We start from the raw sequence: 14,091 nt of genomic DNA on the forward strand, positions 1-14,091 counted from the left end.
GGATATATGTGTGGCAGCAATTACTGCTTGGTTGATTGGCACTAGGCTGACTCTAGAATGTCATCTCCCCTACTTGGGGACTTCTGGAGCCAAGGTTATGTTGTTTTGTTTTGTTTGGAGCCCTGCACTGTGACCTCTTCAGGCTTACCTTATTGTTGAGCTTCAGGGATGCAGGGAAGTGCCTCAAACTCTAAAACATATGTAGGGGGACCAAGTCCCCTGCCTCCCCTTCGGTCCTGGCTCACTGAAACAGGCACCCAGGCTAGGCGGCAAAGCAGATGCCCTGCCCCAGAGTAGAAGAGACCTCAAGTAAAAGGGAGATGCTCCAGACCTTTCCAACATTGGTCACAGGAGCCAAAGTACCTGCCTCTAGCTTTACAGAGCAGCTGGCTCCTGACCTGGTATCTCTCATCACTTGGATATGAGATGGGGGTTCTGCAGTCCAATTATACCTAAGCTGGCACTCCCACATAAATAGGGATCATAACTATATAGAGTTTTATATCCTGATTTGATCATTTAAAACACCTGGAGACATTTTTCAATATGGGCTCTTAATAGACACAAAACCATTATAACAGGTATTATCTGTCAAACTTATGGGTTACTCTGAGAGGTCATGGTATTCATGAGTGGTACTGAGCATTTAAATATAAGTTATTTGCAGAAAGCTGATAGGGGATCACTTTCACTCTTCTTCTTTTTTTTTTTCTTCTCCTTTTTTTTTTTCTTTTTTTTTTTTTTTTTGGCTGTGCCCACAGCATGCAGGGGAAATTCCTAGGCCAGGTATCAAACTTATGCCACAGCAGCAACTTGAGCCACGGCAGTGACAATGATGGATCCTTAATCTGCTGTGCCACAAGGGAACTCCCCGTTTCACTCTTCCTTAAGTGTATATAACAGTAAATTCTATTCTTTAGCTTGGAGGGAATCTAGAGAAGACACTTTTGCCTCCTCAGCCAAGAGGCACTGTATAGCATTTTCCTTTTTCACTTTCTCGTATCTCCCCTGACAAGGCGAAAGCTTTGAAAATTCACCACTGGAAAAACAATGTCTTGCTTCAGAAAGTGCGCAGTATTTGAGGAAAAACCTCCAGAAAGAAGTGGAATGGCAGGAAGAGCCCTGGACTTCAAACGGAAGAGTCTGCCATTGTAGCCCCAAGATCAAAGAGTACGCACTTCCCCGCCTCAGCCAAGACACCACCACCCACCTCAGAGGATCAAAGAGCTGCGTGGATTAAACGAGACTCTGTATGCAGAAGTGCTCTGTCAGTAGTTGAGTACACTGCAGGACAATAATTTGGTAACAGTATTGTTACTTCTGTTGCTCAGCTGGCTTGAATCACTCATGGCATGCAGTGTCCAACAGTGGACTCTGCAGCCATGCTGCCCCTCCTGGTTTGGCCAAGTTATTTAGCCTCTCAGTTTCTGCCTCCATAAAATGGGATGATGGTAACATACCTACTTCACAGGAATCTCGAGAGATTAAAATGAATTAATTTATACATGCTGCAAAAAACAGTACCTAGTACATAATAAACACTACACAAGGGGAGCTTTAAAAACTACTTGAACTGGTCAACAAATTCAGCAAAGTAGCAGGATATAAGATTAACATTCAGAAATCAGTTGCATTTCTGCATACTAACAATGAAATATTAGAAAAGAAATACGAAAATATAATACCTTTTAAAATTGCACCCCAAGAAATCAAATACCTGGGAATACACCTGACCAAGGAGGTAAAGGATTTATATGCCAAGAACTATAAAACATTAATCAAGGAAATTAAAGAAGATGTAAAGAAATGGAAGGATATTCCATGCCCCTGGGTTGGAAAAATTAATACTGTAAAAAATGGCTATACTACCCAACGCAATCTACAGATTCAATGCAATCCCTATCAAATTACCTATGACATTTTTCACAGAACTAGAACAAGCAATCCAAAAATGTATATGGAATCACAAAGACCCAGAATTGCCAAAGCAATTCTGAGGAACAAAAACCAAGTAGGAGGCATAACTCTCCCAGACTTCAGGCAATATTATAAAGCCACAGTCATCAAGACAGTGTGGTACTGGTACCAAAACAGACAGACAGAACAATGGAACAGAATAGAAAACCCAGAAATAAGCCCAGACACCTGTGGTCAATTAATCTTTGACAAAGGAGGCAAGACATAAAATGGGAAAAAGACAGTCTATTCAGCAAATATTGCTGGGAAACCTGGACAGCTGCATGTAAATCAATGAAACTAGAACACACCCTCACACCATGCACAAAAATAAACTCAAAATGGCTGAAAGACTTCAATATAAGACAAGACACCATCAAACTGCTGGAAGAGAACACAGGCAAAACATTCTCTGACATCAACCTTATGAATATTTTCTCAGGTCAGTCTCCCAAAGCAATAGAAATTAGAGTAAAAATAAACCCATGGGACCTAATCAAACTGACAAGCTTTTGCAGAGCAAAGGAAACCCAAAAGAAAACAAAAAGACAACTTACAGAATGGGAGAAAATAGTTTCAAATGATGCAACAGACAAGGGCTTAATCTCTAGAACATACAAGCATCTTATACAACTCAACAGCAAAAAAAGCCAACAACCCAATTGAAAAATGGGCAAAAGACATGAATAGATATTTTTACAAGGAAGATGTACAGATGGCCAACAGGGACATGGGAAAATGCTCAACATCACTGATTGATTATTAGAGAAATGCAAATCAAAACTACCATGAGATACCACCTCACACCAGTCAGAATGGCCATCATTAATAAGTCCACAAAAAACAAATGCTGTAGGGGGTGTGGAGAAAAGGGAACCCTCCTGCACTGCTGGTGGGAATGTAAGCTGATACAACCACTATGGAGATCAGTATGGAGATACCTTAGAAATCTATACATAGAACTACCATATGACCCAGCAGTCCCACTCTTGGGCATATACCCAGACAAAACTTTCCTTAAAAAAGACACATGCACCCGCATGTTTGCTGCAACTCTATTTACAATAGCCAAGACATGGAAACAACCTAAATGTCCATCGACAGACAACTGGATTCGGAAGATGTGGTATATATACATAATGGAATACTACTCAGCCATAAAAAAGAATGAAATAATGCCATTTGCAGCAACATGGATGGAACTAGAGACTCATACTGAGTGAAGTAAATCAGAAAGAGAAAGACAAATGCAATGTCACTTATATCTGGAATCTAATATTTGGCACAAATGAACCTTTCCATAGAAAAGAAAATCATGGACTTGGAAAATAGATTTGTGGTTGTCAAGGGGAACGGGGAGGGAGTGGGGTGGTTGGGGAGCTTGGAGTTAATAGATACAAACTATTGCCTTTGGAATGGACCAGCAGTGAGATCCTGCTGTGTAGCACTTGGAACTAACTATGTCTAGTCACTTATGATGGAGCATGATAATGTGAGAAAAAAGAATGTATATATGTATGTGTAACTGGGTCACCATGCTGTACAATAGAAAAAAAAATTGTATTGGGGAAATAACTATTAAAAAATAATAAGAAAAAAAAAAGAAAAAAACAACTCTGTGATCATTGGCCAAATATAAGACTGGGGTAAATGTACATCAGCTGAAACCGGTAGGCAAGTTTTTAAAGATTTTCCACAAAAGTATTATCATTGATCAAAAAGTTAGATTAGCAGCCTCTGTCACTCTCCCTGAAAAGACATGTAAGCCCCCTCCCCAGGCCCACTGAAGTTTGCCTGGAGCCCTCCTACCTTCTCGGCATCCTGCTCAAAGAGCCGCAGCTGGAAACACTGGTCCAGCTTGAGTTTGCGCACGTGCCACATCTGGTGCAGGTGCTGCCTGGTGGAGTGCAGCTTGTCCAGGAGGCTGGTGATCTTGGGCACCAAGCTCTGGAAGTCAGCGCTGCCCGGGATGCAGTTGCGCCCTGAGAAGCCATCGCTGCAGCGGATGCACTGCAGTAGCCGCTGCCCCTCCCGGTCCAGCTCTTCCACAGGGGCCTTGAGCACCTTCTTCTTGAGCTGTGTGTGCTCATCAATGAGCCGCCGCGAGCCCTCCACGTCCACTGGGAACTCCTTCCGGGCCAGCATCTCCTGCAGGTCCTCGAGGCGCGAGAGCAGGTGCACAGCACTGTTGAAGAACTCCTCCAGGGAGAGCCGCAGTTCGATCCACTCCTCGTGGTTGTAGTCCAGGGAGCCGTCAAACTCCTCTGTCAGCTGGGAGGGGTCCACCAGCTTTGTGAGGCCCTCCACGGACACCATGCTTGTCTGGGATGGGCAGACACAGAGAGGGCCATTCAGTGATATTGGGTGAGTAGGGGGAAGACCCCAGGGCAGCCATAGGCAGAAGAGAGGAAGTCAAGGGGGAAGGCAAGAGAAGTCCACATAGTAACGACCCTGCCCGGGAAAGGGCAAGTGGGAGAGCACATGGCCCCCTGGTCAGCAGCCACAATCGGCCAAGGCCAGCAGTTTCAACAGATTGGCTGACTGGCTCAAAAAGCCTCTCCACCAGCCACCCATTTGCCAGGGAAGATGAAACCCTGCTGCTCTCATCTCCCTCCTCCCCATCCCCAAGTCCATCACAGCAGGGTTTAGGATGCTAGAAGCAGAAGGGGGAATAACAAACCAAGTCTAGCTCTAGGAGCTCTAGTTCTCAACAGCTTTAAAACTCAGGATCTCATCATGGTTGCCCTAAATGGTATGGGTCAATCTTGGGCTGCAAGCATCTCAGCATCCATCTTCCTGCCTCTCCCGATGAGCAGATGCCCTTCTCTGGTGCAGTGAACAGACAGGCTGGGCCAGGGAGTCTGAGTCCTCAGTTTTCTCTGAGCCTACAAGCTCCTGGACAGTAGAGTGGAGAAGGTTTATCTCCAGGACACAGAGCTGCAAATGACGGCACCAGCGACCACCCCAATTTGCCAAGAAAGAGCTTTCCTTCCTATAGGATTTCCTGATTCCCTCTCCTGGGGAAGGAGAGGCTACTACAGAAATATACGGATGCAGAATCCAGCCCTGGACTAACTAATTGGGTGAACCAAGCAAACTAAGTTCTCAGAGTCTCAGTCTCTTCCTCTGTACAATGGAGATAATAATGCTTTTCTCCCAGGGCTGTGCTGGAATTAAATGTGATGGTGTGTAAAATACCTAGAGCACCAGGCTTGGGGAGTCCCTGTCAGCCTCCATCAGGATGTTCCTCACTGGACCTTAAAAGTGGTTCATCTCCCTTGATCTTGCTGCTCTCTGAGCATCTCCTCCTCTTCTCCCTTCCCCTCTATCTCCTTCGAAAGGCACAGGAAGGAGTTGCCTGTGTCTGCAACAGGGCTTCTCAACGGGACTGCTCATCAGAATCCCTTGGGGGTTTACAAAAGCGCTGATGCTCAAGCCTGACCTCTAGAAACTCTGATGTAGTAGGTCTGGGCTGGAGTTGGGCCTGGGTGGTTTTAAGAGCTCCTAATATGCAACCAAGGGCACAAACCTCTCTTTACCTAGATCCCTGCTATTCAAAATGAGGCCCTCAAACCAGCAGCATCAGCACCACCTGGGAGCTTGTGAAAAAATGCAGAATCTCGGATCCCTAGACCTACTAGGTTAGAACCTACGTTTAACAGGATTCCCAGAGGATTCTGTGTATTAAACTCCAAGAAGCCCTGTTTTAGAGCCTTTTCCTCTTTGAACATGGCTCAAAGTTGCCACTTCCAGGAAGTCTCCCATGATTCCATTTACCAATTATTAAGTAAATAATTGCCATTCAACAAGCCTGGACTCTCATCTCTGTAGCATTTACTGCTTTAGTCGGCACTAACCACTTCACCTGCTCTTTGTAAAACACTATAGGAGTTCCCACAATAGTACAGTGGGTTAAGAATCCGACTCCAACAGTTCAGGTTGCCGTGGAGGCAAGGGTTCGAACCCTGGCCCAGTGTAGTGGGTTAAGGACCTGGTGTTGCCACGGCTGTGGCGTAGGTGGCAGCTGCAGCTCAGATTCAATCCCTTGCTTGGGAACTTCCACATGATACAGGTGCGGCCATAAAAACAAAAACAAAACCCCCCAAAAAATACTACTTTGTAAATATTCCTCCAAGTGGGAAGCCGCCAGCTCTCTCTCCTGTTCATCTTGTTTAGCTGGCAAAGACAAGCTTGCTCAACTTGGGGTGAAGGGGGTGCAGGGAGATGGGAAGTGCTGGGCAGCTAGGCTGAAGTACAAGTTTCAAGATTTGTTGGAAAGATTGTTTCCAGTTACTTCAGCTAATAAATTTATAGGCCTGTTGTCACCACTTCTGTACAAACAAACCAAAAATACACAAAGCATTTATTTCCCTGCAGGACTCCTAGCGTTGGGAACATGTGCTTGGAGAGCATAAGAATTAACTGTTTTTACACCAAGTCAAAGTTCTCATGTGATTTTCACGGAGAACTGTCTTGGTCCAATGGTCAGGTTGTTGTGCTCAAACTGTAGCCTGTTGGAGCCAGCACACCCCCTGCTCACCGCCCCCCCCCCCCACGCCAACGTGCTCCTCGGCCCTGGGGACAAGCCTCTGAAATGGAAGTTGCTGCTGGATTAAGAGCAGCTCGGCCTTTCCAACACACACACGTATGTATAATTCATCCCCTTGAGGATGGGGGCCACAATTCCAAGAAAGGGAAACAGCTTGGATTTGGCTGGAGCAAAAGTTCCTAAATCGTGGACTTAATCTGACGTGTTGTCATTAAACATCCTCGGGGGGCACATATAACCTCCAGAAAGATCTCTTTAAAAAATATGTTTTCTCTGAGTATAAAAGTAATATAAAATTCTCAAAAGAAAGTAGAAAAACCTAAAGAAAACAAAAACCACCATAATCCAGCCACCTCAAATAAATCACTGTCACCATTTTCATGCATCTCTCAGTCTTCTTCTCCATATACTACACACTTAAAAACAAATTTGAGATTATACTGCCCAGTTTTATAACTCCCCCTTTTAAAAGTAATATAGCATGCACATTTTTCTATGACACTATTGTTCTAAATATGATTTTTAATGGCTTCATAGTAACAAAAATTAATGGGTATTTAACATAAAAACTGTGTGTGTGTGTATATATGTGTATGTCTGTGTGTCTGTGTGTGCAAATCTGTGCATACATAGGGGTGTGAATTATTGCAAAAAACACTTTGATGATGGAGTTCCCGTCATGGCGCAGTGGTTAACGAATCTGACTAGGAACCGTGAGGTTGCGGGTTCGATCCCTGGCCTTGCTCAGTGGGTTGACGATCTGGCTTGCCATGACCTGTGGTGTAGGTTGCAGATGCAGCTCAGATCCCCCGTTGCTGTGGCTCTGGTGTAAGCCGGTGGCTACAGCTCCAATTAGACCCCTAGTCTGGGAACTTCCATATGCCGTGGGAGTGGCCCAGGAAATGGCAAAAAAAAAAGATAAAAAAACCCCAAAAAAGCAAAAAAACAAAAACACTTTGATGAACAACCTTGTGGACTTTTTTTTTGTTTGTTTGTAATTATAATTGGCTTTTCATCTTTTTTGTTTAATTTTTATAGTAAAAATATTTTCCTAGAAGGAGAATTACCAGATCAGTGGATATAAACTCTTTTTAAGGCATTTGACCCAAGTTACGAAAATGCCCCAGGAACAACTGTTCCGATTTATACTCACCAGAAGTAACAGGACTGCCTCATGACACCGTGTCCTGTGACAATCTCTCGAGCCTCATATTCCTTCTGAGGCTCTAACTGGTGAGGCCACAGTAGCCAAAGAATCCTGACCTATCAGGCCCTGACATGTTGGGATGGCAGGGTAGATAGAGAAGTGCAGGTGAAACACGGGTGGGTGGCAGGAGGGGAAAGGAAAGGGGAGCTAGGAGAGAGGTCCAGCTCACCTCAAAGATGAACTTGGAGCTGCCAAAGTTGGTCTTCTGTTTCTGCCAGAAGTTGTCGGGCTTGATGATGAGGGCCACATGGATCTCGGCTGGGAAGGCTTCCTGCAGCGTCTTGAGGAGGGGCTTAATGAGGTCCCACTTGGAGCCCCGCATGTCGATGATGACGGTGAAGCCACGTTTGCACACGTCCTCGCTGTGGGGAGGTCAGAGGTCAGGCATGATCACTCTAGGCAGCTGAGACTCTGGAGTATACCGTCAAAAAGCATCTGGAAACCTGCCTTCCTCTTTATCTGGACTAACCTTTCGACTTCAAGCCAGGCGTCCTGGCTGCCTTTCAATTCAACTCAAAATGTGTTGCCTCAGAAAACCTTTCTAGATTAACCTCATCTGACCAAGGGCATTCTGCCTTCTCTCAGCACTTTGCAAATAACTCAGCCTTTCCCATAGTCAACTGCACTTGTCGGAAGTTTATAGATTTGGTATTCTTACTGTGTGTTTAATTTTTTAAAAATTCTTGTCTCACTCTCCTGCTCCTGGGATGAATCGTGTTTTCTCCATTTGAATACAAACACTCTAAAGACAGGGATGCTGCTGCTTGTAGATCTGAGGTGGAAAGTCCTTGGCATGAGGAGTTCCTGTTGCGGCTGAGCAGGTTAAGAATCCAATATAGTGTCCTTGAGAATGTGGGTCCAACCCCTGGCCTCGCTCAGTGGGTTAAGGATACAGTGTTGCCACAAGCTGCGGCATAGGTTGCAGGTGTGGCTTGGATCTGGTGTTACTGTGGCCGTGGTGTAGGCCTGCAGCTGCAGCTCTGATCTGACCCCTAGCTGGGGAATTTCCATATGCCACAGGTGCAGCTGTAAAATGAGAAAAAAAAAGAAAGTCCTTGGCATGAGTGCTGTCCTTCCGTGGGCCCACATCAATGGCAGCCATTGCTAAGCTTCACCATGGACCCAACCTGGGTCAAAGAATCTTTTTAATAAAGGGCTCTAGCCTGATTCTATCAATTGATTAGAGATAGCACACAAGGTATTGATAACGCCAGTCTATTTAAGATATATTACTTGTAGTTAAAATTGTATGTCAATTTTTAAAAAATCAAGTCCTTGAGTCACGCTGGTAATTCTTAGATGGCCAAGGGTGGGACTGATGAGAACAGTGGATGTGGTCCTATCGTTTCATGAAAGCCCATTGTAAGAGTCAGGGCATAAGGAGGCACATTTAGGAAGCTAAGAGTGAAATCAAGGCCAGATGAAGTAACAGTGACCAACCTGAAAACCAAAACATAATAAGGCTAAAGTGAAACAAGACATTGTGGAGTTCCCGTTGTGGCTCAGTAGTTAACGAATCCAACTAGGAACCATGAGATTTTGGGTTCAATCCCTGGCCTCGCTCAGTGGGTTAAGGATCCAGTGTTGCCATGAACTGTGGTGTAGGTCGTAGATGCCGCTCAGATCTGGCAGTGCTGTGGCTGTGATGTAGGCCAGCGACTACAGCTCCAATTAGACCCCTAGTCTGGGAAGCTCCATATGCTTCAGGTGTGGCCCTAGAAAAGACAAAAAAAAAAAAAAAACTCTTGGACTTTATAGCTCCTAAGAATCAAAGAAAAAAAAAATGAAGGTCAGAACAGTTATAACACCTCAGTTTGGAAGAAAGTCTGTGTTTTAGTAGTTAGGGGTCTTTCCTTCGATCCTTCTTGGTTTATTTAACCTATGTGTTTATTTTATAACTCAAAATAAAACTTTGGTTAATTCACATGTTTGTATAAATATTGGTGTAGCATTTCCTTAGGGTGCTGGCTGTATTTCCTATTACCCAGATTATACTTGCTTAAACCCCTGTATACGCTGCTTGCCCCAGAGTCATGTGCCACCACCTAGCAATCACCTACAGCTACTGGACGTAAGGCCACAACTGGAGGATTTGGGCTACAAAAGAAAACCAAATAAGTGCCATTTCAGGCTTCATTCTCAAATCTCAATATGTCACAGACTTGTGAAGAGATAACAGCTCCCACTACTGAATGAATGTCTCAAGCAGATGGCAGCTTACTTAGGCCTCCCAGTTAGACAGTTAGACAGGAAACTCCCCAGTGAGGACACTCTGTCCCTTTCTTCTTGTTGAAACAAAGGATTAGACTCTGCATGGAGGAAGGCTGAGCCTTTTGTTTCTCGGCAGATCCTGCATCTCAAAGGAAAGGAGTGGTCTCTTCTCTTTCTCTGACACCTACTTAGTCAGAAAGTGGCCAGAATCTTCCATAAGTAATTCGCTCTACCTTATTGTCTGAAAGCAATGTGATTTTCTTCTTAAATTATAGAATTTCTTTCCCATTATAAGAAAAGACCTGCTAATTACAGAAAAGTTAAAACAGTCAAAGGTCTATGTAAGAGATACTAATGAGAGGGATTTATAATACTTGGCCTATTTCCTTCCAGTCTTTTTTTGTGCATGTAATTTTCATACTTTATTGTGTTCCACCTTTCACTGTAACATAGAGGCTCTTTTCACGTCTAAAATTTCTTTGAAACTGTTATGTTCCGCAACACATAGTCCATCTTACATCTACCATAGCTGAATCCTTCTCATTATTGCTTTACAGGGGGCATATCAATTTGTATGTCTACCAGCAAAGCATGAGTATCCTTCCCCCCTCCTCTTACTGTACCCTCATCAGCACTGGTCACTGAGTTTTTTAAATCTTCACCAATTTTCTAAGAAAAATATTACCTTACATTTAAATCTGCATTTCTTCAATGACTGGCTATAGCATACTGGCCCATAAGAAGTTCTTCTGTGATTTACCTGGTCATTTCCTTTATCTATTGAGACTTTAGACTTTTTCTCATTGAGTTTAGTTTCCTTTAGCAGGACTCACATGTGTTGCATGCCCATTTATGCCAGGCACTGCAGGACTGTGGTCTGCCTTTCCTTAGAGATGACCCACTTCCTTGTTTACCTGCTCCTCAGGCTCCATCACTGTGACCATAACTGTGCTGACATGAGAAATCCCGTCCCTAACAATGAAGTCAGTGTTACCACCAAGAGCCGGGGTTTGATTATCCCAGGATCTAAAATGTGGTCATGCATAACCACCAACACAGCTATTAACGGATAATCTCTGACAACTCAAAGAGAAATCGTGTACTAATACCCTCTAGGAAGTTTTCACTAGCTCAAAAAAAAAAAAAAAAAAAAAATGGGGAAAGAGGCCCAGGGGCTGAGTGTTGACAGATAACCTAATTGGCATCTTTCTGTGAAAACAGCTAAGCTGCCAAGGTGCTTTCTGTGTTTGGTCTGAAGCAAGGAGAATAGCCAGGGGAGGGAAAAGACGTTTTTTATCACATGCTTATTCTGTGCCAGGACTATGGTTGGGCACTTGACATACATTATTTCACTTTATCCTCAGAAAAACCTATAAACTTGGCATGGTTATCACCATGTAAGAGATGATGACACTGAGGCACAGAATTTGCCTAAGGTCACAGGACTAGTAAGTACCTGGCACAGAGTCAAAACCAGGACCACTGACTCCAGAGCCTGTGCTCAGGTCGCTGTATTACATCACTTCAGCAGATCACCACTGCATACGGTGTTTTTCTGATTGGGTGTGGGCTGAAGGGTTAGTGATGAGGGGACTATATTAGGGAGCTCATAGATGCTGGGGGAAATTTGAGCAAGGAATCTAAGTGGATGGCCTCCATTCTGCAACCTCAAAATCACAAAATCACAGAAGCAAAACAGCATGGTACATTCAGATAGTTCAAGTAATTCACTTTGGTTTAGGTATGTGGGTAAGAGGCAAAGAGTGATGGGAGTGCTGTCAGAATGCCTTAAGAGAGCCCGATTCAAGGCTCTAACCATCATCTTGCACGCCTGCCCCAGGGAACAAGGAGTCTTGCCACATAGATTCCAGGCTACCCACAGTCCTACCCTAGACCACATTCCTTGTACCTGAAACCCTAAAATTCTTGGCTTAAAACACCCTTTGCTACTTTCTGAGCACATGTATGCCTTCTTCCCAGGTCCAATCCCCCAGGGGTAAGGAACACCAGTAGGATGAGCACCGTGGCCTGGGGAATGGCAAAGGATGCAGCTAAAATGTGGATCTGTGAGTTTATTTTTATGTACGCTGTTGGAAAATTTTCTAATTTCATTCTTTTACATGTAATTGTCCAGTTTTCCCAGCACCACTTATTGAAGAGACTGTCTCTCCTCCAAAGAGAGTCTTGCCTCCTTTGTCATAGATTAACTGACCAGAGGTGCTTGGGTTTATTTCTGGGCTGTCTATTCTGTTCCATTGATCTATATTTCTATTTTGTGCTAGTACCATACTGTTTTGATTACTGTAGCTTTGTAGTATGGTCTGAACCCAGGGAATCTGATGGATTAAAGACCTAAATAGAAGACCAGATACTGAAAACTCCTAGAGGTAAACATAGGCAGGATGCTCCTTGACATACATCACAGCAACACCTTGCTTGATATGCCTCCTAGAATAATAACAATAAACACAAAAATAAAGCAATGGGAACTAATTAACTCAAAAGCTTTTACACAGCAAAGGAAACAATTCAAAAAAAATGAAAAGACAACCCACAGAATGCAAGAAAATCTTTGCAAAGGATGCAACTGACAAGGGCCTAATCTCCAATATATACAAACAACTCATACAACTCAACAACAAAAAAATAAACAACCCAATCAAAAAATGGGCAGAAGACCTAAATAGACATTTCTCCAAAGAAGACATACAGATGGCCAGTAGCCACATGAAAAAATGCTAAACATCACAAACTTTTATAGAAATGCAAATCAAAACTACACGAGGTACCACCTCACACTGGTCACAATGGCGATCATGAACAAGACTACAAGTGCTGGAGAGGGTGTGGAGAAAAAGGAACCCTTCTACATTGTTGGTGGGAATGTAACTGGAATAGCCACGATGGAAAACCTTATGGAGGTTCCTCAGAAAACTAAATATAGAACTACCATCTGACCCAGCAATCCCACTCCTGGGCATATATCCACACAAAACTACAACTCAAAAAGATACATGCACCCCTATGTTCATAGCAGCCACTATTCACAATAGCCAAAACATGGAAACATGCTAAATGTCCATTAACGGATGAATGGATTGAGAAGATGTGGTGCATATACACAATGGAAGACTACTCAGCCATAAAAAGAATGAAATAATGCCATTTGCAGCAACATGGATGCAACTAGAGATTCTCAGACTAAGTGAAGTCAGTCAGAAAGAGAAAGACAAATACCAGATGATAACACATATGTGGAATCTAATATACCGCACAAATGAACTGAAACAGACTCACAGACATAGAGAACAAGACTTGTGGGTTGGGGGGATTGGGATGTGCTGGGAGTTTGGGGTTGGTAGATGCAAATTATTACATTTAGAATAGATAACCAATGAAGTCCTGCTGCACAGCTCGGGGAACTATATCCAATCTCTTGGGATAGAACATATGGAAGATGGTATGAGGAAAAAAATGTACATTTATGTATGACTGGGTCACTAGGCTGTACAGTGGAAACTGATGCAATACTGTAAATCAACTATACCCTAATAAAAAATTGAAAGTAAAATAACCCTGTAATATAGTTACTCTTACTCACATTTTATAGTGAAGGAACTGAAGCATAGAGGTTAAAAGTAACTGGCCTAAGATTCCTTAACAGGTAAATGTGGAGCTGGGGATTCAGACTGGGAAAGTTTGGTTCTAGGTTCCATTCCCTTTGCTGCCGCCCCTCCTTTCTCATCGTGTTGAGTCTTAGCCTACTCCAGGCACTGTAAGCACTGGGGATCCAGCGAGGAAATCAATACAAACACCCCTGCCCTCACCGAGGTTACTGTCCTCTGAGGGAAAATGGGCATTAAATGAATAAGTAAACTGTATGATCCAGATGGTAATGAGTGCTAAGAGACAAATTAACCAGGGAAGGGAGGTCAGGATTACTAGGTGACAGCTGCAGCAAAAGAGTGGATATGTGTATGTGTATGACTGAGTCACTCTGCTGTACATGAGGCTAACACAACATTCTAAGTCTACTACACTCCAATAAAAATTTTTTTTTTAATGTGGTGTCCCAAGAAGACTTCAGTTAGGAAGCATTTTTGCAAAGATCCCAAGGAGGTGGCTCTTCTCTGCTTCTGTTCTCACCACTCCATCTGCCTGACCCCAG

At 43.6% G+C, this 14,091-nt stretch overlaps 1 protein-coding gene across 1 annotated transcript in view; it reads right to left on the reverse strand.

Annotated features, from left to right (window-relative positions):
• The window catches only part of KALRN (kalirin RhoGEF kinase), a 623,278-nt gene that overhangs the window by 455,822 nt on the left and 153,365 nt on the right, over nt 1–14,091 (reverse strand). The window contains 2 exon segments of the mRNA XM_021071254.1: nt 3,766–4,278; nt 7,882–8,074. Coding sequence (XP_020926913.1) covers nt 3,766–4,278; nt 7,882–8,074 — 706 coding nt within the window.

Source organism: Sus scrofa, chromosome 13 (genome assembly GCF_000003025.6).
Source record: "Sus scrofa isolate TJ Tabasco breed Duroc chromosome 13, Sscrofa11.1, whole genome shotgun sequence".
In the NCBI taxonomy this organism is placed as follows: Eukaryota; Metazoa; Chordata; class Mammalia; order Artiodactyla; family Suidae; genus Sus; species Sus scrofa.